The following is a 25703-nucleotide window of genomic DNA, read 5'->3' on the forward strand; positions in this document are numbered from 1 at the left end:
ATAGATCAGTCAGCAAGCGAGTTGTAACAAGCTGCATGTGAATACAACAAGCAATGCCATGGTGATAAACATCAAAAAGCACCAAATACTCACAATCGAGGAACTTACATTTCAGGATGGCACAGTGTTTAATTTCCTGCTTACAAGAACAAGTAAATGAGATATCTGATGTTCTCACATTCAATAATGTGACATTATTACAGGGGGTTAGGCACACCGTAACAGACTGCTATTGCAACACATAAACCCACTGAAAACCCTCACCCACCCTCCGTATCCCCGCCGAAAAACCTACATCCAGGCACTAAAGTGAGCGTGGGTGTCCTCAACTTGGGAGGGGGGAGGCTATGCGCGCTTAATGTGCGAGTGTAGAGGTGGCATGTGAGTGCAAGGGGCGCCAGTACGTGGTAAGTGTGGGGTGTAATTAAATATAATGAAATGAGAACAAACTCCAAGTTGTCGTCCTCCTGCTGGGCTCTCACCTTCCTATACCACGCAAACACCAAACTGCCCATCCCCCTGCTCAAGCCGCCGGCCTCTCCTTGGAACAAGCATGGCGCGTGCTGCAGTCCGCCGCCGGCCTGCGACCAGGAAGTCAGGCAGGCCGGGCGGGACAACCGGAAACAGGAAGTAGGAGGGCGGGAGCCTACCCTGCCTCCCACGGAAGAGCCGCGATTGTTTTGAGCACCGGAGCAGGCAGGAGCCTACCCTGCGCCCCGGTGCCGAAGAAGGAAGGAAGAGTCCTGCTGCCGGTGAGAGCCGAGGAAGCCGGTGAGTGGGGCTTCGCCTTGTTGGGGGGGGGCATGTGTGTGCGCGCGCGTGCGGCGGCGGGCTGTGTATGTGTGTGAGCGTGCGTGTGTGTGTATGTATGTGTCTTGGAGTCTGTGTGTATGCGTGTGTGTGTGTGACTGTGGGGGGTTGCCTGTCTGGGTGCCTGCGTGTAAGTGTAAATGCGTGTGCATGCATGCGCGTTAGCCTGACTTGCTGGGAGTATGGGAGGGAAGTGCACGGCGCAGGACGGAACGTGCGCGTTCGCGCAGCCAAATCCGCCTGCTAAAGCTCGTGACAGTTTTTTGTCCCTCATTCCCCGGCATCGGGCAGCTTTAAGTCTCCGTCCCTGGACGCATCCTTCGGATGCGAATTCCAGGGCGAGACCTAAAAAGGGCATTTAAACGGATCCCTATATTCATTGCCTTAACTGTGCTGGGGTGAAAAAAAAAAAAACTTTACAAATAACCTAAATTGTAACGGTAATCCACGTCAGTGATTTAGTTCCTGTTTAAGCTATATTCAGGTTGCTGTGTCTTTGTGTTTTGTCGTGTAGCACATTACTGTTAGGCTCCCCCTCTGCCCACACACTGCAGGAACGCGGTATGTTCCAATCCACTTCCTCGACTCACTAACCACTCACAAGTTATTGAATATGAGTAAGCCAATGACCCAGAAAAGGCGGTGGAATATGTAGAGACACCAAGCCTTCCACCCCTGTTGAGCGAAGAATAAACGGCTCCCTCCTCCACGCTTCTGCACCTGAACAAACAGGGGAAATAAAGCACTTCACAATCACAAATCAATCCCCGACCTCTCAATTTCAATGAGAATATCCCACTAAAAGAATCACATGTGCTTACCAGTGACAAGTGCAGGCTTTGCATCGGGGAGGCTTCAGTCAACAAGAAAAACACCTCCAAGAGGACGTCTCTTGGAGACTAACATATGACTGATACCACAGGGAGTGTTCTCTGTGCTCTTTCGTTATCAGGGGAAAAACATGTCTAATATTCGACATGAACAAAAAAAACCTGCACGTTCTGTAAGGATACGTGGTACCAGTGACTTGATTAGGGACAAGGAATAGGGATTTACAGAGCCGAAATGCCTCTCTATCGGGATGAATCACACTCGCGGAATGACCGCAAACGTCACTTCCGGAGTCTAACGATGTGAAGCGGTGTTGAATTGACAAGCGCAAAGCATGTAACAGCGCTAACACAAACACCGCGTCTCCGTACTACAGGAAGGGGAAAACAAATACCGGCCGGTCTGGAGGGAATCAGGAGCCCCTGATATCTCCCGAACACGGCAAATAACGTACAAAGGTATTTACACAAAAAACGCAGCAACAAACGGGGATACAGGGACAAGGATATTCACGCTATCTAACTCTCTAAAAATAGGGAAAACAAGGAAAGGGATGGAAAAAGGCCTCAATAATAGAACCCCAGGATCGAGCTCCAAAAAGAAAAGGGGAAACACACCAACAATTCTCACGAGCCCGTGAGAAACAGCTCAGCCAATACAAGAACACTGGAACCAGGATACAGGAACCTACAGGTTAGCAATAACAAGCACTGACAATAAGGTAGGACTAACCTTTATCTGCAACTGGCAGGTCATGTGATAGCAAAACATGGTCACCGAAAGAGGACTAAGGGTTGATTCCTAACAGTGCACCCCCCCCCAATGATCCTCCCCACCGGCCGGGGTTTTAGGGGATGCTGTCTGTGGAACAACATGACTAGACGAGGCGCATGCACACCCCCAGCAGGTTCACACGTCCTGTCCTCCGGGGCATAGCCTTTCCAGTCAACCAGATAGTATAAACGTCCTCTCCTGCGCCTGGAATCAAGAATAGCCTGGACCTCAAACTCCTCCTGTCCATCAACCACCACAGGAGCGGGAGGGGGCAACACCTGATCAGAAGGAACAAAGGGTTTCAACAATGAGGTATGGAACACAGGGTGGATTTTATAATCCTGCGGCAATAAGAGCTTCATAGCCACCGGATTGACCACCTGAATGACCGGAAAAGGGCCTACAAACCGTGGCTGCAATTTACGTGGCCCCCACAATCGCAAATTACGAGAAGCCAACCATACTCGATCGCCCACCTGATAACCTGGGGCAGGGGCCCTATGACGGTCGGCCTGTAGTTTCATAGCCGCCTTAGCTTCTTGCAGCCGAACCCTTGCCACTTCCCAGATGTCACTCAATCGCTTACACACATCATCAATGGCTGGCACGTGCCCAGTGGGTTGAATGGCTAGTGCTCTAGGATGGTATCCCGAAGAACAATAAAACGGAGTCATTCCCAGGGCAGCATGTACACTGTTATTATAGGCGAACTCTGCAATGGGAAGAGCCGTCACCCAATCGCACGACAGGGACGTAATCAAGCACCTCAAATACTGTTCCATAGTCTGGTTGGTACGCTCTGTCTGGCCATCAGACTGCGGATGGTACGCAGATGACAATCGTATGTCCATTTTAAGCACCAAACAGAGTTCCGTCCAAAAATGGGACACAAATTGCGCCCCCCTGTCAGATATCACTACGGACGGTAAGCCGTGTATCCTCACAACCGAGGTCATGAATTCTATAGCCATCTCCTTTGCTGTAGGGATCTTAACAAGCGGAATGAAATGCGCCACCTTCGTGAACAAATCCACCACCACGAAAATGACGGAGAATCCGGACACCGATGGAAGGTCAGTGACGAAATCCATACTAACAGTATGCCAAGGAGAAGGAGGGACCTCTAAAGGCTGCAAAAGACCAGAGGGCTTACTATGTGAGGGCTTACTGATGGCACAAATCGGGCAAGCGGTCACATACCTCCGGATATCCTGTGCCAATGACTCCCACAAAAACCACCTCAGGCATAACTCCTTCGTCTTACCCATCCCAGGATGTGCTACCAAAGCAGAGGAATGACACCACTCCAAAACCTTCCCTCTCAAATCAGGTGGAATGAACAACCGGTTCTCATGATACAATAACCCATCCTGGGATACTACTTGAGGTAACGCTAACCAAGGAGCTAGATCCATCCGGTGTAACCGTTCCTTCACCGTAGAGGGGAAGTCATCAGCTGTTACGACCCCAACAATCCGTTCACTATCGATCATTGGTCTATCTGCCTTCACTGGCCTCACCTCGTCTGGATCCACATGGATCCGAGAAAGAGCGTCAGATTTAATCTGCTGAGCTGCGTGTCTGTAGGTTATGACAGTCATATTCGTTGAAAAACAAGACCCATCGCATCTGTCGTGGAGTTAACGTCCGTGCAGACCGAAAGAACTCCAGGTTCTTATGGTCAGTGTAGATCGTAATAGTATGCCCAGCGCCCCATAAATAATGACGCCATTCCTCAAAAGACAGTTTCACAGCCAACAATTCACGTTCCGCCACTGTGTAGTTACGTTCTGCTGGCAACAATGTCTTAGAGAAATAAGCGATGGGGCGCATATGACCCGTACCCTCCTCCCGCTGGGATAACACCCCGCCCACCGCACATTATGAAGCATCCGTCTCAACGAAGAACGGCAGGGCAGGATCAGGATGTGTCAGCACTGGTGCAGACGTGAAGGTCCTAAGTAACAACCGGAAGGCATTCTGAGCCTCAACAGACCACACAAAAGGAACCCCCTTCCTCAACAAGCGGGACATGGGTGCCACAATATCGGAAAAATGCGCAATAAAACGCCGATAAAAGTTGGCGAACCCTAAAAGCACCTGTATGTGCTTAACAGTGGATGGTACCGGCCAGGACACAATTGCCTGTATCTTTTTTGGGTCCATTCGAATCCCTTCCGCTGAAATAAGGAAACCCAAAAACTCCACCTCTGCAGTGCTAAACTGACACTTTTCCAGTTTGGCATATAGTCGATGTTCCTGCAATTTCCGTAACACTTGTGTCACATGTTCATGATGGTCAGCCCCTGTCTCAGAATATATAAGGATGTCGTCCAAGTAGACAATAACCGTCCTATCCAGGTACTCACCAAGAACCTCGTTAATAAAATACTGGAATGCCGCCAGCGCATTACATAAGCCAAACGGCATCACACAGTATTTAAACAAGCCATGTTTGGTCTTAAAAGCCGTCTTCCACTCATCCCCGGGCCGAACACGGATCAGATGGTAAGCGCCCCGCAAATCCAGTTTGGTGAACACCGTGGCCTTGCGGAGCTGGTCCAACAACACGGGGATGAGTGGAAGAGGGTACTTGTTCTTCACAGTGGCCTTGTTTAAGGTCCTATAGTCCACGCAAGCCCTCAATGTCCCCTCCTTCTTCGGTTTAAAGAAGATCGCCGATGACACAGGCGAACTGGAGGGACGGATAAAACCCAATTTCAGCATCTCATCCAGATATTCCTTGAGATGCTGTTCTTCGGGTTCAGACAACGCATAAATGCGACTGCATGGGAAAGGAACACCAGACACCAGGTCGATCTTACAATCAAACGATCGATGAGGGGGAAGGCTCTGAGCACCTCCCTTATTGAAGACATCATTGTAGGCGGAATACTGCAGTGGAACATCGCCTACCCACATTGCTGCGCACGACAAAGAAGGAACCCTGTCACTGGCCTCACTGTAGCAATGTCTCAAACAATAAGCGGAATCCAATGTCACCAAACGCTGCACCCAATCGATCCTGGGATTGTGTTCCTGGAGCCATGGAACCCCCAACACTAGACCGAAAGAAGGTGCATTGATTAAATCAAACACCACCTGTTCTGAGTGTCTGTTCTCACATAACAACCGTAAAGGAACGGTTTGTCGAGTGATACATCCTGACGACAATTCCGTCCCATCTATGGCTCTTACTGGCTCTGGTTGTTTTTTATATTGACAGGGAACGCCCAACTTATCCGCCAGAGATATATCTATAAAATTACCAGTGGCACCGGAATCCAATAGCACCGACACTCGTCTGTGCACTGATAACAAAAGATGGGCTGCAATGACGAAATGCCTGGGCGCCAAATCCACTGCCCCCAGTACCTCATACTGACCCCTCAACTGGTCTGTTGGTTGGGGGCAACCTACCTGAACAGAGGCTACCTTCTTATCATACCCAACTCCTGATGGTTTAACAGGGCATTCTCTAGCGAAATGGCCTCCCTGTCCACAGTATAGGCATAGATTCATATCTCTTCTCCTTTTCTTTTCCTCAGAGGTCAAAGGCCCTCTTACTCCCCCTATCTCCATTGGTTCCGGCGCAGTCTTCTGCTCCCCAACTGGCTTGGCGTCTGGTTTTATGTAGCTTCCCCAGGATACCTGAAAACACGTACGATCACCACGTCTTTCTGATAGTCGATGATTCAATTTCACAACAAGGTCTATGAACGCAGCACAATCTTCAGGTGGATCCACTACTTGTGATACCACGTGCTTAAGTTCCTCACTAAGACCCTGGTAGAACAAAGAGGTCCGCTTTTCCGCTGGCCAATGTGTCTCGGATACCAACCGGTTAAAAGAAGCAATATATGTTAGGAGATCCTGCCTGCCCTGCCGTAGCTTTAATAGTTCTGAATCGCTTGCTTGAACGCATGCTTAGCTAATAACCCCCGCATCAACTCCTTGAAGGCCGCATAATCGCGCAACACCCGATCACCACTTTCCACCAAGGGAATAGACCACTGAGCAGCAGTACAGGCCAAATAAGAGATAGTGAAAGCAATTTTAGCGGAGTCAATGGGAAAGGCACCAGGCTTGCACATAAAATGTAATTGGCACTGATTCATGAACATCCCAAACTTCTCACTGTCCCCAGAAAACCGCTCGGGAGGAGCCAAAGGAACAGGGGATGTTACTGTGACAGCTATAGGAGCCCCACTTCCACTAGTGCTCTGTCCCGCCCCTCCATACTGAAATGTCGCAGGCTGTATGACAGGACCCTGCCCCCTTATCTGTGACTGTTCTCTGGCCCTCACTGCCCCTAGTTCCGGTCTCAAACCCACGTTCTCCTGACGTAGATCATGTACCTGGGCCTGTAAGGCTGCCAGGGCTCCCATTACATCCTGCATGGTAAGGGCTACAGCGCCCCCCCCCTCACCCCCGACAAGTGTCCTGCATCCACATCCATACCCGTCCAGGCAGTGTATTTTATCGTGGGCTTGTTATTCTGTTAGGCTCCCCCTCTGCCCACACACTGCAGGAACGTGGTATGTTCCAATCCACTTCCCCGACTCACTAGCCACTCACACGTTATTGAATAGGAGTAAGCCAATGACCCAGAAAAGGGGGTGGAATATGTAGAGACACCAAGCCTTCCACCCCTGTTGAGCGAAGAATAAACGGCACACTCCTCCACACTTCCGCACCTGAACAAACAGGGGAAATAAAGCACTTCACAATCACAAATCAATCCCCGACCTCTCAACTTCAATGACCATATCCCACTAAAAGAATCACATGTGCTTACCAGTAACAAGTGCAGGCTTTGCATCGGGGAGGCTTCAGTCAACAAGAAAAACTCCTCCAAGATGACGTCTCTTGGAGACTAACATATGACTGATACCACAGGGAGTGTCTCTGTGCTCTTTCGTTATCAGGGGAAAAACATGTCTAATATTCGACATGAACAAAAAAAACTGCACGTTCTGTAAGGATACGTGCTACCAGTGACTTGATTAGGGACAAGGAATAGGGATTTACAGAGCCGAAATGCCTCTCTATCGGGATGAATCACACTCGCGGAATGACCGCAAACGTCACTTCCGGAGTCTAACGATGTGAAGCAGTGTTGAATTGACAAGCGCAAAGCATGTAACAGCGCTAACACAAACACCGCGTCTCCGTAATACAGGAAGGGGAAAACAAATACCGGCCGGTCGGGAGGGAATCAGGAGCCCCTGATATCTCCCGAACACGGCAAATAACGTACAAAGGTATTTACACAAAAAACGAAGCAACAAACGGGGATACAGGGACAAGGATATTCACGCTATCTAACTATAAAAATAGGGAAAACAAGGAAAGGGATGGAAAAAGGCCTCAATAATAGAACCCCAGGATCGAGCTCCAAAAAGAAGGGGAAACACACCAACAGTTCTCACGAGCCCGTGAGAAACAGCTCAGCCAATACAAGAACACTGGAACCAGGATACAGGAACCTACAGGTTAGCAATAACAAGCACTGACAATAAGGTAGGACTAACCGTTATCTGCAACTGGCAGGTCATGTGATAGCAAAACATGGTCACCGAAAGAGGACTAAGGGCTGATTCCTAACAATTACTCTTTTATAGTGTACTGTAATAAGGTAGTAGGTAATTTTTTTTAATGTTTATTTATAGGGCATTATATCTTTAACCCTTTCTGTACGAATTTTCACACAGTGCAGCAGTTTTATTGCGTTGGCGGAGTTCTGACGGCCCCTGGCCGTCCTCCACACCCCCACCGTGACGTCGGACGGCCAGGGGAAATCCGACGCACGAAAGGGGTTAAATATGTGATGCATTACATTTAGAATGTGTGTTATTAGAAATTCTAGATTGTAAGAATGTTGGCTCAGACTACCCTGCTGCTGTGGCTGGCTGTCATGGATCCTGTTGCAGAATAAACTTCTTTGTGGAAATCTACACTTCGTCTGGTTGTTTCCTAAGGAGAACCATACTACAATATATGCAGACGCTTCAGTAAACAATTCAAGTGAATCTGAAGTCAATATAATTTCTCATAAGCACAATACTAAGAAACCTTTTGAAATCAGAATGAATGCAGCATGTTATAGGTGTGGATCAAAATATCATATGGAAAACAACACTAGTCAAAGTGCACAAGGAAAAAATGCAACTGTAAAAAAAATGGGCATTTTTATACAGTGTGAAGGTCAATAAAAAACAAATGTATAGTTAGTCAACTTGATGTGGAGGAAGAGTCTGTATGGGATGCGAGTGTGGAAGTCAGTGCTTTAAGGGATTCTGAGAAAAGATGTAAGGGACCCATTTGTGAAGTACAAATTGGTTGAATTAAAGTTCGAATCATGGCAGATTCTGGATCACCTATTACAATTCTGGCAGAAAATACTTTTAATACGTTCTGGTCTCCAATAAGTTACTTAAACCTACAAGTGTTAATCCCAGAGCATTTGGTAAATACAACATCTTAATAGGACAGATATTTACACTAAAATGTACGTGGCTGTCAATGGTCGTGATATTAGGTTGGCAAGATCTGGGTAAGCTTAGACCTGGACATTCTGTGGGGATTTACCTATTTTGTCTGTGGAACTTAAAAATCAATACGAAAAGGTTTGCATGATTTACGTTCTAAATTTACCAATGTTTTCGACAATAAGGTTGGGGTAGTCAAAGGGTTTCAGCACACCATTAGACTGAAAAGTAATGCCACTCTTGTACAGAAGGTCGGACCTGTTCCCCTTTCAAAACGTTATTGAATGATGTGTGCTCAAGGTAGAATAACACCTGTTTAGTCCTCTGAATGGGTTTGAGCTGCTGTTGTCACATGCAAGTGTTTAGGTGATATACGCTTCTGTGCAGATTTGAGAGTTCTAATATAAATATTCTTGTAGATTGTCATCCCCTTCCGAGAATTCACGAGATGCTAGCTAAGCTAGGCGAAGTAAGTATTTTTCCACAATAGACTTCTGTTCTGCGTACCATCAAATTCCTTTATCAGTTAATGCACAGCCATTGACAGCCTTTGTGACACCATTTGGTGTGAACATGTACAAACAGATGCCATTTGGACTGGCTTCCGCTGCCAGTGTATTTCAAAGGCATATGGATCAAATGTTCGGAGGAGAAAAGGGTATCCAAGCTTTCCAAGATGATATACTAATACATACAGAGTTTGGATCAACGTGTATTATTAGAAAAAGTATTGAATAAGCTGGGTACCCATGGAATGACTGTCAATGTTGACATATGTAAATTTATCATGGAAGCAGTGAATTATCTGGGCCATAACATCTCCCATGAAGGTATTGAACCCAAATTGTCTTTGTTAAATGCTATTAATAATGCAACTGTACCTCCTGACAAAGATTCTCTTAGAGCATTTCTTGGTTTAAGTGAATACTATGCCAGATTTGTCCAAGGGTATGCGGTTATTGTCCAGCCACTTAGGAATCTATTAAGGAAAAATGTTAAGTATGTTTGTATGGAGGAATGTCAGAGTGCATTTATGTCTATTAAAGAGTTGATAGTGAATGCTAATGCAATCAAACCTTTTACTCATGGTGAAACGAGTGTTATAACTGTAGACGCTAGTTCCAAAAGAAGTGGAGCTGTGTTAAGTCAGATTATTAAAGGACAAGAGTGGACTGTATCGATCGCCTCTAGAACACTCTGTGAGGCTGCAAGAGTTCAATTTTGACATTAAATAGTTGCCAAGGGGAAAAAATTCAGGACAGATTGCTTATCTTATAAATAAACCTTCATTCATTATTATTTTTCTGTATCAGTATATATGTTTATGTGTGGACTGCGCCTTGATGCCCGCTGGGCTAAGTTCGCGCATTATAAATAAACCTTCATTCATTCTTCACGCCTACCTGTAAAGAATAATGATGATTATGATACTGATGAGACTGACCATGAGTTTGTTTTGACTGCGGATGATATTACAGAAGAAAACAAAATTACATAGAAGGAATAGTTTGAGAACTGTGAAAAGAATGACTGTTTGAGGTGTGTTAAGAAATTTCTTATTGAAGGTTGGCCTTGTGATAGAAGTATGTCTTCAGATGTAACGTTTTTTTCTCTCAGGTATCACCTGAATTGTCAGTAGTCAATGACATTTTAGTTAGACAGCATATGTTTGTACCTGCTGTAGGTTTTCAATGGAAAATCATTGCATTGGCCCACCATGGACATTTAGGTATCACTGTTAGGAAGATTAAACAAACTTATTGGTGGCCAGGTGTTGATGGTCAAGTCAAGCTTTTTGTGGAAAAGTACTCCAAATACTTGTGTTCTGATACACATTGGAAGATATATACAGCACCATTGTGTCCTGTGGAATGGCCTAAAGGCGCATGGGAAGAGTTAGGTCTAGATTTTTCTGGTCCTTTAATGTTCGTAGTGGTGACAAAAGATATCTTATTGTTGCCATTGATTATTTTTCAAAGTGTTTGTATTTTGCTTTTGTCAAAAATGCTGATACTTGGTCGGTTCTCTCTTTCTTGGAGCTTTTTTTTATTGAAGATTTGTCCAAAGAAATTGTTACAGATAATGGGACGCATTTTGTATCTGGAGAGATGAACGTTTTTTTTTTTTATTACATCAAGCATATTTGTGCATCATTGTATAGTCCAGCATCCAATGGTCTTGTGGAAAGAGAAAACCGTTTGTTAGAAGGTGGTGTACAAACTGCTGTTGCCAACAAATTGGACGTGACTGAATATTTACATCACACGGTTCGGAATTATAATATTACGCCCCATAGTACTACAAATGTTTCGCCTTATGTTCTATTAAGGGGTAGAAAACCTTTATCGTTTCTGAATCCAACGTGGTTATTGGACATGGTAGGACAGTTTCACAATCTTGATTTACAGGAAGTGCAGGAGAATGTGAGAGAGAAGCAAACGATTTAAAAACAGAATTATGACAAGCTTGTGCGTGTTAAGGAAGGCATCTTCGGTTTGTTCCCTCATTGCGCGCTCGGATATATGATGATTTTTAAAACGGCCTGTATTGACCTGTATGCACTATTCTCTGCTTAATACACTCATTTAATCATCCCACAGTGTACACCCCCCCAGAATCTATTTTCTCTTACTGCCTCTCTCACCTACGCCCTCACGCCCCCCAGCTTTAAACCTCTTCCCTTCTCCTAATCTGAGCGCTTACCTCACCCCTCACTGTCGCTAAATTCTCTTCATCTCCCCTTTTCTCCCCTCCGCCTCCCCTATCTACTGATTCATTATGTTCCTCCTCAACATCATTCATCCGTCCCTCCTCAATCCCGCCCCCACCTCCAAACACCCCTCCCTCACCAAACATGGACACAATTCCTGGACCATCCCTTACCCTTCCAATCTGTCTAAAAATACCAAGAAAAAGTTGAAACATAATCAGCTTACCCAACATCCCGAAATCCTGATTGTTGACAACTACCACAGCCTCACGTCCCACATTAAAACCAACTACATTTTCTACACCAAACGACCCTCCAAATGGAAAAAGTACCTTCCTGTGCCACCTCCCAGTAACCAAATCAAGCAAAATCCCTTACGGTTATAAATTATCCAGCACTCCTTCCTCAATTTTCCCTGGTGAAATTGACATTTCCATCTTCAAAAACTGCAACATCCTGACCCACCTCTCCATCTTCGAACACCATTTCAGCACCTTAGCCCACCAGTTGTCCACACCTACTCCTTCCCCCACACCTATGCATCTCCAAGCCCACCCCCCATGGCTCTCCCAGTCTCCCAGACACAAACCCTGCTCCCTCTCGTCACACCTAACCCCAATGCCACCCCCCTAAATCTGACCTCTATTCTTTCACCTCTCCTGAACCCCCTTTGAGTAATTTCCTACTCTTCTACCCCCACCTACTCACCCCAAGACTCCTCCGGGATCTCTCCTGCCACACCAACGCTAACCCCTCTCCTTCTTGACATTCCAGTCCTTTATGATACACCCCTGTCTCTGTCCTCTACTCGAACTCCCTCCCTTGACTCAACCCCCTACAACTCAACTAATCCACATATCATCCCCCAAAATACCCTGCCCCCTAATGACAGGCCCTCTCCTACTCCTTATCCCTTCCTAATCCCCCCTCCTTCCCCTCTAGACCAAACTTCGGACAAGACATCCCTTCTTGCCCTTCCTCCCCCCTCCACAAATTACACTCCTACCCCCTACTCTGATTCTACGTCTCCCCACACCCTGTACGCCCTCTCCCCTCCTCATTCCCCCCCTTCTACTACTTCCAAAGCCAGGCCATCCTGTGCCAAGCTCCTCCTCCTATCCCAACTTCAGGCCATACCTCCCCCATTTCCACCGACCTCCCCCACTCTCACTATCCCAGTGCTTCCCTTGTCCTCCCTCCCAGACCACCCCCCCTTGCTGAACGACAAACCTCACACGGACTACAATGACCCGACCTCCCCCCCTACTTCCGCCCAAACCTTACCCCTCCTCCCTCTCTTAACCCAGACACTTCGCAACATTGACCAAAATATCTCTACCTTGGTTACAGAAATCGCCCGACTCAGAACGGATATCAATTCAAATCTTTTAGCTCCAATATCCCCCATGCTCTAGCCCCCCAAAATGTTCATATCCCAAGCATTGGTCAACCACGCCTCTTCGCAGCCGTACGCACAGATCTCTTCGCACCTTGAGGGACTACTCCGCTTCCGACATCTTCAACCTCTGCAACTCCTTCCTTGACAATTCCCCCCCTAATTATCCATCCCTCCCTCACTCCAGCATCCCTGTCATCATGGGGACTTGCAGAATCCACTCTTCACCCAGCACCCCTAGACCCCCACTCAACTTGCCACCATTCACTTATGCCTTCCTCCCAATACCATCCCCAAACCCCTGTCCTGCATGCTCATGAACTGCCGTTCAGCTGTCCGACATGCAACGGAAATATCAGAAACCATCCTTAGACACGATATTGACATCGCCTTTCTCACAGAAACCTGGCTCAAAGATCACTCAACACCCATCCTTGACCTTCTCACCCCCCTGGTTACTCCATTCTTAGAAAAGACAGATCTGAAAGAATAGGGGGCGGTCTAGTAATTATCTTTAAAAGTGAACAACAACTCACTAGTAAAGAACACAGACTTTACTACCTTTGAATACCTTGGAGCCGAACTTTAAATGAAAAGCTCCCCCTCAATACGACTACATAATATCTACCACCCACCTGGTGAACCTTTGCAGAGGAACTATCGAACCTTCTCACACAATCGTCACTCTCCAACTCCAAAAACCTCTTCCTAGGAGATCCCAACCTCCACTGGAATGATCCAGATGACCCCACAATCAGCCTTCTCTCTAATCTTCTTGAGACTATCGACCTCAAACAACTTTGCCACTCCCCTACCCACTCTAAAGGAGCCATCCTGGACGCCATCCTCTCCAACGCTGACTTGGCGGCCCTATCCAACATCATCCCTATCGACTGGTCCGACCATCACCTCATATTATTCACGATCTCCCCCAAACCTCGCCCACCCCAGCTAAAAACAAAGATACGACTATGACCAGAAATCTTAAGCAAATCCCCCATGGCAAACTTCAATCCCAACTTCGTCTCATCCCACCCTCTATCGATGCTAACGAACTTACTGAGCACTTTACCAAAACGGTTGCTAAGGTCTTAGATCAACGTGCCCCGCTCAAACTTAAAACACAAAAAATTCCCCCTCCAAATCATGGTTTACCTCCGACCTCAACAAGGAGACGTTCACTTAGCAGGGATGTGGAATTTCTATAGCCCGACACCCAGGACATATTGTTTGGGGTCATGGGTAACAAGTTTTAATGAATATTTTGTCCTTGGGACAAGTAGGTATAACCCCCTGCAGCACAAACCCTTTGGCTGCCAGTTTGCAGTACCACATTAAGGGTCAGGGAAAGGCACTGCCTGCAGTTAAGTTAATATTTGTGTGCATATGTTAATGCTGTTCAAATTTGTATTCATGGTTCATTATTTTAAAGCCTTTATTATTAGGGTGAGCGCTCTAAGTAAATGTAAATTCTGACTGCACTACTGGCAGTGGTTCCAGTATAAAAATAGGTACACACAGTTTCAAAGTTTAGCAATATGGGGCCCTACAAAATCCTGCCAGAATGCAAATATTTGCAGAAGCATGAAATCAAGATTATTGATTCTTTGCTTTCAATATAAAATGTTCCTAAAAAAATAAAAATTAAAGTAGGGAAAAAAACATTTTGCTGAACTACTGTAACATTTCAGGTACCATTTCTTTGCAGCATCATTTAGTAAAATGTGTTGATGCATGATAGTATTTCCCAAAAATATTCATATTGGAAAATCAATGTAACCAGTTTCAATAAGATTATGGGAAACATAAAAATAAATAAGCATTGGCAACGCCAGTAGGTCTGAAATTGGTGGTCAGCTTTTTAGTTTTGCCAATGTGTGACTTGTTTTGGCATGGTTTTTGTAAAACCTTGTTAATGTGAGAGCTGCCGGGCCCTCACCATTATAACAAATATTGTCAAAAGCAAAAATTGTTTTTGGTCTCAAAAAAGCACACACTGCCACATTAGTTATTGGCACTAAACAAAACTACTTTGAGTGCTGATATGCTCCTTGTGAAAGAGCAGAATGCTGTCACTCACAATTCAAAACATTAACGGCAAGGTACAAGCTTTGGGATAAGCTAGCCACGGAGGGCAATCTGATTAAACAGGTATTCAGCTTTCCAAAAATTGTAAAGTGATGTCAAAAAACGATTTATAAAACAGGGATTCTGTGTTTTAGCCTTGATCTAGGCCCAAATTAGACTAACAAAACAAACCATGAATTATAACGTTATTCCCAAGAATGTAGAAAATAAAAGGATGAAAGGCAGGTTGAAAATATAAACTAATGCAAAAGTTGTCAAAAAAAGTATCAGGCCCTTAAAAGACAAAGTAGGAGGCGGGTTTTGGATCACCATCATACGCTGCGTGAAGCTGGCGAGCGGGGCATTCGGGGTTGTGGCAATCGATGTTTTGCTTAAGTACGATAGCACAGTTTTACAGTTTTCGGGTTAAAAGAAGTTTTACTGGTTCAGGGACTCATATCTGTCCGAATCTACTATGGTTTGAGCAGTGAAGGTAGATAGGACAAGCTGACAACAGGTTGTTAAACAGGAAGTCTATGAAAGCACGTGTATGTGTTGATGTCACTTACCTGGCCATGGGGCTGATGCTCCTTGAGCGCCTGTAGCGAGACTGGAAGGGGCTAGGAGAGCTGGTGGTGCCGTACAGGTTGCTGGAGACCGGGCTCCTCCTAAAGGCAGCGGGGGAAGCGAGTCCAGACAGCAGGGACGGCGCCCCAGTATATCCCATGCTGGTTAGGCCATAGGGGCTGCTGCATGCCGCCAGCCCGGGCGCGGTCAAGTGGAAGGGTTTGGGCCGTTGCAGCGGTTCCCAGTCCAACAGAGAAGGCAAAGCCGCTCGGGGGCGGCTAGGGGAGGACACCGGGGACGGGCTCTGAGCCTCGCAAAGACCCTCCTCCTCCTCTGACTGAGAACTCACGTCGTCGTACTGTGGCGGTGGCTGCGGCGCCGGCGATGGAGAGACCGGCTGCTGTGACTGTGCGGCAGCACGGATGTAGTCTGGCTGAAGGAGAGAGGGACGTTCCCTCGGGCGCACGTAGGCTTCCGGGGGCAGCAGCGGCAGCGGTGACCGCTTCAGACCCAGCCGCCACCGGCGACTCCCTGTCTTTTTCTTAGGCTTTTTCCTCCGATCCACACCGCCCCGATGCCGCCGGCCACCCCCCAGCAGGGGCAACAGCGCAGCGCCGCCCGGCATGGGGAGCGCGTCCTCGGAGAGAGCGGCGACTCCGAGCCCTTTTGAACCTGTGCCGTGTCCGCACTACTCCGGAGAGGTCCTCACATCCTGGCCGCTAGTCCCCGAACACGGGGCAGATAGGACTTTGGAATAGAGTGAAGCGTTGATCAATTCTGTCACACCACCAGGACAGGCTCCAGGGACGTATGCTGCCCGGACCGTGTCCCCTTCGGATGACCTTTTTCCTGGTACGATCGGGTTTACTATTGAGGGGAGAGCCCCCGAGATTAAAGTGAGAGGAATTGAGACGCGCCTCTCAGTCTCTTGACACCGATTTCTATTGGGGGGGGTCAATGACGTCACGCCTTGACAGTACGAGAGGAAGGGAACGTCAAATATTCTTTGTTAATACCCCGTGCCTCTTAATAGATCGCCTCTCCGCTCTTTCGGGCTGTATCAAGACTCTCACCGGAGACGGGGGGGTTCGTGGGTGGGACAGTTTAAAGATGGCACCACCTGCCTTTATATGTTTTAACGCTGTCGTCGCCTGGCGTTAAAGCGTAATGCTACCCCCCTACTCTTCCTCCTCCCCCAGCGCCGGCCGTCAGTGATGGTTTCCTGTTCCGGCGCACGCTGCGCAGCAGTCCCAAGAAAGCGTCAACGTGCGTATGACGCCAATGCGTGTCCAGTGCTAATGGCGTCCCAACACATTAGCAGTGTTTTAAGCTACAACGATTAGACTGCCTACACATTCAATTCTGATTCTGAATGCGATCAAGTCAGAAAGTCATGGATACTATGTTGCTGGATTATTCATAGTGCCACGCAAACATCTAAGAACACAGTATGCAAATGCACAGGAATGGGCTATCCGGTAGCAAGAGTGTAGCACTTAGTATTTGTTGTTGTTCATCCCATAACACGGGACTGTTATTCTGCTTCTAAGGAGTAGAACTACGCAGTGTAAATGGCATTTGTCCCTAAACTGGGAAAATTAGGAGGCCCCCTATCTGGATTTGTCTGGGACCAGGGAGAGTGAAGTAAAAACCAAGTGGTGTCCCACTCTACAAGACCCAATGCTAACATTTCCAGGACTACTGTATAGGAATTGTTGTGAATCTGTCAGAGTAACACCAACAAACCAACTATCCGAGAATACTCAGATGCGAGAAAGAGGTAAGAGGTTCTAGTTTAACTGGTACACCAAAATTATTAGACTCCCACAGTTTATTATAACATTCTTCACAATTATAGCAAAAGTGGATTAAAGAGGCTGTTCTCAAGAGTTTTTTTGTAAAAAAAACGTGTACAAAGTTGTTATTATTTCATACAGTTTGGTTTATCAGTGCGTTAAAAACATGGATAAATACATATCTCAATACTTTTGACAATTTATACAAAATTTATAAAATATAAAACATAATACGTAAAACAAGAATCAGAAAAATGTCATAACACGGGACTGTTATTCTGCTTCTAAGGACGTTCTTAGGAGTAGAACTACGCAGTGTAAATGGCATTTGTCCCTACATACAGTGCTTAATTTGAGCCGATGGTTTCCGGTGCCTGGTGCCAGAACATAATTGTTAAGACCAGTGCGTCGGACAGTCTGCCTGCCACAAGGTCTGTGTTGTGTTCTTATTCTTTAGTACATTCTTAATGAGGTAGCATAGTGTGGAATTATACTGTCATGTAGAATACCTTACTATGTCATGTAGAATACCTTGCTGTCATTTGGAATGTATGCATTCAATGGAGACAGTTGATTTCTTGCTGATGAAGCTGCCTAATGTCTGTTCAGCTCCTCGACTAAAATAAAGGACTACATGATATTATTCATCCAATGTCCTACTTAACACTGGCGAAACAGTGTTGAGCAGCTTCGCACCCACGCAAAGAACTCCAGAAGATTTTTTTTTTCTTTCCTTGTTAAAAGAAAATTTTAAGGAAAACCTTGAAGATTTTTGAAAGCTATTTTCATCTACTCTTTGGGAAGTCGTCAACCGTCGTGGGTTTCAGTGTTGCAGATGTGGAAGGCTTTGGACAACGTGAGTATCAGCAAAAAGAATAACAAGATTTTAAACTGCCTACTTGCTCACGCCATCATTCCTACCTTCCTTAGCAACAGAAGAAAACCCATCGGATTGATGTTGTTGCAGACTTGGAAGGCTTTGGACAACGAGATTATCCTTTGGACAACGAGAGTATCGGCAAAAAGAATAATAAGATTTTAAACTGCCTACCTGCTTGCGCCACCATTCCTACCTTCCGTAGCAACAGAAGAACCCTTCAGATTGACGTTCTTTAAACGTCTCTTTTGGCTTCCGTACTTGGTTTCCTTAAACAAGACATAAGTCTTAACGCAGGTCATGCTACGTGACCCAACGCAGCGGCCATTTTAACTATTGAAATAGTCTTCATTGACACGATCTCTCCGACACTACTTGAAGTCATATCGGAAGGTTGGATCTTGCGGATACCTTACCGGAAAGTTATCGGAAGGTAAACTGTATCCACATTTGGCAGCAAGTGATTTTATTTTATTAATTTTCTCTCTTTTATTTGTAAACCTAGACATTTGTGAGGAACTGTAACTCAACAGTGCATTTTTTTTAATACCTTACAAACTTAGCTGCTGTCTACTCTCTCCTCGTTTTCATCAAATAATATTTAACTCTACGAGACAACACTTTAGAGCTACACCATGAGCCATCAGTCTTATAATATGAACCCTCCTCAACCGTTTTGGGTTTCTGGGACAGAACCTCCATTAAAATGGCTTGACTGGAAATCTTATTTCGCTAACTATATTGATGCCTTAGATGAAGAAGGAAAAATGTCAGCTGTTCAAAAAAGAAGACTACTTTTGCACTCTTTAGGTCCAGCTGGACTAAAAGTATATGCGGCATGACTAAACCTTGTTTTCCTGGTGATTTAAATGTGTATTCTTTAGCTTTACTTCATCCGGATACTTACTTTGCTCCTAAAGTGTGTATTGGAGTCACTAGATATAAATTATTTTCTAGGAAACAGCATAAAGATGAAAGTATTGATCTGTATCTTGCAGAACTGAAAAAGTTAGCGTTAGATTGTAAATTTGGTGTCCAAGAGGATTTCATTAGGGTCCAAATAGTCATGCATGCTTTTAACCCTTCCATTCAGGATAGGCTTTGGATAAATGGTGATTCCTCTCTGGATGATATCGTTGCCATTGTACGCAAAGCTGAAATCTCAGGTAGGTGCGCAAGCGTTCTTAAGCAAGATAACAGTTCTTGTGAGGTTGTTGTTAAAGTGAATGTGAATGAAAAAAAGAAACCTTTTAAGGATAATACTGGTATGAAATCTCCATATAATAAGTCTAATTCCAACATGGGAACCAAACCAAAATGTTACAGGTGTGGCAGTTTGCAACATTTAGCTGATAGCAAATATTGTCCTGCACTCAAAGCTAAATGTACCAATTGTGAACTTAAAGGTCATTTCACTAAAGCCTGTAAAAGGAAAAACAAACGTAAAATTCATAAACAATATGGATGATGGGAATGATGCTGATGATACAGGAGAGAATGGGACAAGAGAGGATGGCGATTTAGTAATGAATGTACATAATAAGTTGGTTTTGAATATCAGAGATGAGTCGTGTTTACAAGCCTATATGTCTTATGGAAATTGGATGTGTGCAGTTAAAGATTTATGCTGATTCAGGCTCCCCCTACACAATTATTAATGAGGAACTTTGGGAATCTTCTTTTGTACATAAAGTCGGAAGTCGGTTATTGGAGCCTGATGTTCACCCTGAAGGATATGGAGGTGAAACCATCGATCTAATTGGTTATCGCTGGTTTCGCTTCAAGTTTAAAGGTAGAGAGTGTGGAGGAAAATTATACATTGCAAAAAAGGGGCCACCAGTTTTGGGTTGGTTTGATCAGAAGCAACTACACATCATTTTAGATCCTAATAGTTAGGAACAAGTTTTGGTGATAGATGAGAGCAATGAAGTTGGTAAAGCAATTCTAAAACAATTTCCAAATGTTTTCAGCAAAGAGTTAGGTAACCTAAAAGGTTTTGAGCACAAAATTATTTTAAAAGATGATCCTTCTCCTAAAGTTCACAAATGTCAAAATATTGCTATTTTGGTGAGAGATGAAGTGTGTAAGGAACTTGACAAATTAGTCTCATCTGATATTATTTAACCAATTGAAGCCTCCGATTGGATTTCTCCGATCGTCATAGCAAAACGGAGTAATGGTAAGATTCGCCTCTGTGTAGATTTTAGACATTTGAACAATAATATAGTTGTAGATACATTTCCATTACCCAAAATAAATGAGATGGTTTCCAGCTTGAATAATGCCAAATGGTTTTCTACCATCGACCTGTCGTCCGCCTATCATCAGATTTTCTTATCACCTGAATCTATGAAATTAACATCTTTTATCACCCTTTTTGGGTGTTTTCGATATAAACGCATGCCCTTCGGGTTAGCTTCGGCTGCGGCGGTTTTTCAACGTTTGATGTTTCATCTGTTTAATAAGGAACAAGGTGTTGTTTTTTTTTCAAGACGACATTCTTGTTTCTGGAAGTGCTGAGGAAGAACATTTGTTAAGGTTAAGAAAGGTACCTATCTACAGGCTCTATTTCTATCTACAGGCTCTATTTAATGCTATTCTTGGTGGGATGTCGGTGCCTACTACTTGGCTGGGGGCGGAGATCGTTCCAATTTTCAAGAAGGGTTCGTCTCTGCTCCCAGCCAACTATAGGCCAATCAGCCTAATTGACGTCCCACAAAAGATTTTTGCCAGATTGATTTTGGACCACCTACTAGATTGGATGCTAGAGAATTCAGTCCTGAGCCCATATCAAGCTGGGTTCAGGAGTAAGGTATCCACTATAGATCAAGTCTTTCGCCTTGCCACTATATTCTGGAAAACGGTGCAGTTGGAGGGTGGCAGCCTCTATACTGTATTCGTTGACCAACGAGCGGCTTTTGATCTTGTACCCCGTAGGAAACTTTGGTCTGTCCTTTCTGGCTTGGGAGTCCCGCAACATCTCCTGGACATGATTGTCAGGTTACATACTGACAACTATGCTCAGGTCAGATGCGGAAGGGAGGCAGCACTGTCTAATAGATTCCCCGTTGGCAGGGGGGTAAGACAGGGTTGTGTGCTTGCACCGACCCTGTTTTGCCTCTACGTCAACGGGGTAATTGCCCACTTTACCGCGGTTGAAAACAGTGATGCCCCTAAAATTGGAGGCAGCAGGGTGCTGGCGATTATGTTCGCCGACGACACCCTACTGCTCTTCAAGTCGCCGATGGGGATCCAGCGAGTTCTTAATGGTTTCGAGGCTTTTTGTAAAAATCATGGCCTTGAGATTAACGCTTTGAAGACAAAATATATGGTCTTCAATCCACCAGCTAGGACTCGCCCTAACCCATATATTGGTTTAAGCAGGCTAGAGAGGGTCCGTACCTTCGAGTACTTGGGAATTACCCTAAACGAAAAGATGTCGTGGGACCACCAACGGGAAAAATCTCAATTAAAATTGGCTCAGATAGCAGGTGGAATTAGTAAGCTTGCCACTAGAAATAAATCTTCTTTTAAGCCGGTGGGTCTCTCACTAGAGATCTACAGAGCACAGGCACGGGGGGCGGCTATGTATGGAAGTGAACTCTGGGGCCACACGTGTAATCACGACCTAGTAGCTACAGAGAATAAATTTATTAGACAACTCCTATCACTTCCTCCTAGCACTCCCTTGATGCCAATGAGACTCGACCTAGGTTTGAGACCCCTTGACGAAGATATGGGATTACGGCCTTTATTATTCTGGCGCAGGATATGGTCTGTACCAGAGTTAGCTAATTACAGACTAGAACTGCAGGAAATTCTTACCCTACCAAATGTTGGGAAAATCCCCTGGTTTAGCTATATAAAGAAAGAATTAGGGAAACTAGGGTTATCCAACTGATGGTCTGATCCACTCTCAGCCTGCCCTAGGATTACACGGAGGCAGTTTATTACCCAGTATCAAGACAGCAAACTTGCAACACACATACACGGAAGAGGTTTAGGCACCCTAACGGTATCCTTTTTTATAACTAAGGACAGCTACAGGTTTGAAACTATATTAGATGTCATATTTCCAACAATGATCAGGAAGCTGTATCTCCAATGGAGGTATGGCAGTTTACCGGTTCGGGCTTACACTAGTAAATGGGCCGAATCTTCCCCGACCCATTGCCCAGGGTGTAAACACGAAAATGAAAATGACTTACACCTATTGTTCTTTTGCAAAGCCTATGCACAAGCGAGAAAGAAATGGATTGTCCCATTATGTAAAAATTTGGGGTTTTCCAACTTTTCAGATGCATATAGGGTTTTTAAGACTGACCCTTCTGGCTATATAGTTTTTGCACTAGCTAAGTACCTGGGGTCAGTTTGGTATAAGAGAAGGTACCTTCTAGCTAGGGATGTATGCTAAATGTTACCTGCAATGTATTGACATCGACAATAGTAGTATGCTTAATGGCTGGTCCTAATTTTTTTATATTGTCTTAACATGTTTTATAATAATTTCAATTTTATTGTTGCTTCACATGCAATGTTATTTGTATCTTTTATGGCCTAATTGGCCGAAATAAAGATTATGAAACGAAACATAATAAGTTGGTTTTGAATATCAGAGACGAGTCGTGTTTACAAGCCTATATGTCTTATGGAAATTGGATGTGTGCAGTTAAAGATTTATGCTGATTCAGGCTCCCCCTACACAATTATTAATGAGGAACTTTGGGAATCTTCTTTTGTACATAAAGTCGGAAGTCGGTTATTGGAGCCTGATGTTCACCCTGAAGGATACTGAGGTGAAACCATCAATCTAATTGGTTATCGCTGGTTTCGCTTCAAGTTTAAAGGTAGAGAGTGTAGAGGAAAATTATACATTGCAAAAAAGGGGCCACCAGTTTTGGGTTGGTTTGATCAGAAGCAACTACACATCATTTTAGATCCTAATAGTAAGGAACACGTTTTGGTGATAGATGAGAGCAATGAAGTTGGTAAAGCAATTCTAAAACAATTTCCAAATGTTTTCAGCAAAGAGTTAGGTAACCTAAAAGGTTTTGAGCACAAAATTATTTTAAAAGATGATCCTTCTCCTAAAGTTCACAAATGGCGCAATATTGCTATTTTGGTGAGAGATGAAGTGTGTAAGGAACTTGACAAATTAGTCTCATCTGATATTATTTAACCAATTGAAGCCTCGATTGGATTTTTCCGATCGTCATAGCGAAACGGAGTAATGGTAAGATTCGCCTCTGTGTAGATTTTAGACATGTGAACAACAATATAGTTGTAGATAAATTTCCATTACCCAAAATAAATGAGATGGTTTCCAGCTTGAATAATGCCAAATGGTTTTCTACCATCGACCTGTCGTCCGCCTATCATCAGATTTTCTTATCACCTGAATCTATGAAATTAACATCTTTTATCACCCTTTTTGGGTGTTTTCGATATAAACGCATGCCCTTCGGGTTAGCTTCGGCTGCGGCGGTTTTTCAACGATTGATATTTCATCTGTTTAATAAGGAACAAGGTGTTGGTTTTTTTTCCAGACGACATTCTTGTTTCTGGAAGTGATGAGGAAGAACATTTGTTAAGGTTAAGAAAGGTACTGAGTATTTTAGAAGAGAAAGGTCTCACAGTGGAACACTCAAAATATACATTTTGTCAAAACAGTGTCATATACTTAGGCCATGTGATAGTGTGATGTATTCCTATAGGTTCTGTATCGATCCCCCTATTCCTGACCCTATTCTGGTTAACAAGTTAACTAGCAGCCATCCCATGAGGCAGTAAACCCCCATGATGCAGGAACCGTTATCTGATTAAGCCACACTACGGCACAGGAACGTGTTATCTGATTAGGTCATAACGCTTGCCATCTAATTAGACAAGCGATATTCCTCCAGCCCCTGATAAGGCATACGGAGTTCTCAAAACAAATCAAACCTATGACAACCTGGGAAAAACCCTGCGGCCATTGTTTTGATTTCACCGAGAACTTCAGCAAAAGAATGTGCTAACGACCAGGTCGTATGACATCCTTATTGACGTATCTATGTCCATCCTTACGTCAATCTCGGCACCTTAAAGGTATAAATATTACCGATATTGCCCTATGCAAACACACGCGGTGGTGACGAGAGCGTAGCAGCCAGACTTGCCAAAGCCCAGAGCAGAGCAGACCCCGCTGGCGCAGCCCCGCCTTCCTGACGCGCTGAGAACGAGACGCTGCTTTCTGCTGCCGAGAAATCCAGCTCCGGCGCTTCCGGGTAGCCCTCGCAGGCAGCCTGGAATATCGAGACCAGAGACGAGAGATACCATCCCTCATTCATCCTAGATTCCAGGTACAGAACTGAATAACCCCTTGCAGAGAATTCTTTAGTCAGTCACTTGGCAAAACAAACTTAACTTAAACTGCTACTTTCTATTCCCGCCCACGTATTAGGCTTAGGTCAGGTACATCTGGGGTAGGCGTAGTTAGAAACACCAGTTGAGTACGATTAGTCAAATGTATATGTGTATGTATCTATTTTATCCATTTTAAACCATCATATGGCTTAGAAACCATATCAATGTTTTTACAGTATTATTTTATACTTCTGCTTTTAATGTATGCACTTTACTTAACCATAAGTATTGCAATAATATCGATCCATTTCTCTTGTATGAGAAAAGAGACTGATCAATAAATAACATCTTTTATTGAACATGCCCGTCTCTTCCTTTTCTCTACAATCTGGTGAGACTAAGAATGCACGTACTGACTGAGTAAAATAAGTCGTCTTTTGTTTTCACACGACTCTAGAGATACACTCTTGATTAGGGGAGAGCAAAGTTGTCATGTTCTATGGTTGTCAGAAACTAAATCCCTTCTTGTCTATCCAGGGAGGTTCAACTCCTCCTTGCCTATTCGAGAAAGTTTCTAGTGAACTCTGAGCTAGCTGGCAAACCCAAAACTTTAAGTCTAATATCGACAGTAGTAGACCTAGTTAACGTCTGGTCTAGGCCTATACTATTGAAGGTATTATTCCAATGCGCAGAGCCTATTGGGATAATAGGAACTACACTACATGGCGCCCAACGCGTTTGGATAGGCGATAAAACTAACGTAAGACATTTAGAGTAACTCAGTCGTGCTTTTTCACTCAGACCCCTTTTTTTCCCATAATACTCCAAAGACGTCTGGAGTGGGTGAAAGGTAATATCCGCCAGACCTCGCAGGAGGAAACTCCTATGTATGGTCCTTGGTTTAGTCAACGTTGAAGGATACACTGTTCCAAAATATTGTGCATCTAATCTTTGTTTCCATAAGAACGTGATCTGCAAACAAACAAAATAACCTTCTGGACAGTACAATGTCAGACAGTGAAGGAGAAAGAGAGGCAGT

The 25703-nt window shown here is 44.7% G+C and overlaps 1 protein-coding gene and 1 long non-coding RNA gene across 3 annotated transcripts in view; one reads left to right on the forward strand and one right to left on the reverse strand.

Annotated features, from left to right (window-relative positions):
• CDK13 (cyclin dependent kinase 13) overlaps positions 1-25703 on the reverse strand; it is a 777929-nt gene that overhangs the window by 600464 nt on the left and 151762 nt on the right. Inside the window, exon 1 of one of the 2 annotated variants that reach the window (XM_078688203.1) lies at positions 15649-16865. The exons of the other annotated variant lie outside the window; for it this stretch is intronic. Within the exon in view, the coding sequence (XP_078544329.1) occupies positions 15649-16271 (623 nt within the window). The 5' untranslated portion in view covers positions 16272-16865. Of the gene's footprint in view, positions 1-15648; positions 16866-25703 lie in introns of those variants that run through there. 2 annotated transcript variants of the gene reach the window in all.
• LOC144829258 (uncharacterized) overlaps positions 17308-25703 on the forward strand; it is a 72002-nt gene continuing 63606 nt past the window's right edge. Inside the window, exon 1 of the long non-coding RNA XR_013610619.1 lies at positions 17308-17426. This is a non-coding gene — a long non-coding RNA (uncharacterized LOC144829258). The remainder of the gene's footprint in view (positions 17427-25703) is intronic.

Source organism: Lissotriton helveticus, chromosome 4_1, assembly GCF_964261635.1.
Source record: "Lissotriton helveticus chromosome 4_1, aLisHel1.1, whole genome shotgun sequence".
NCBI classification, from domain to species: Eukaryota; Metazoa; Chordata; class Amphibia; order Caudata; family Salamandridae; genus Lissotriton; species Lissotriton helveticus.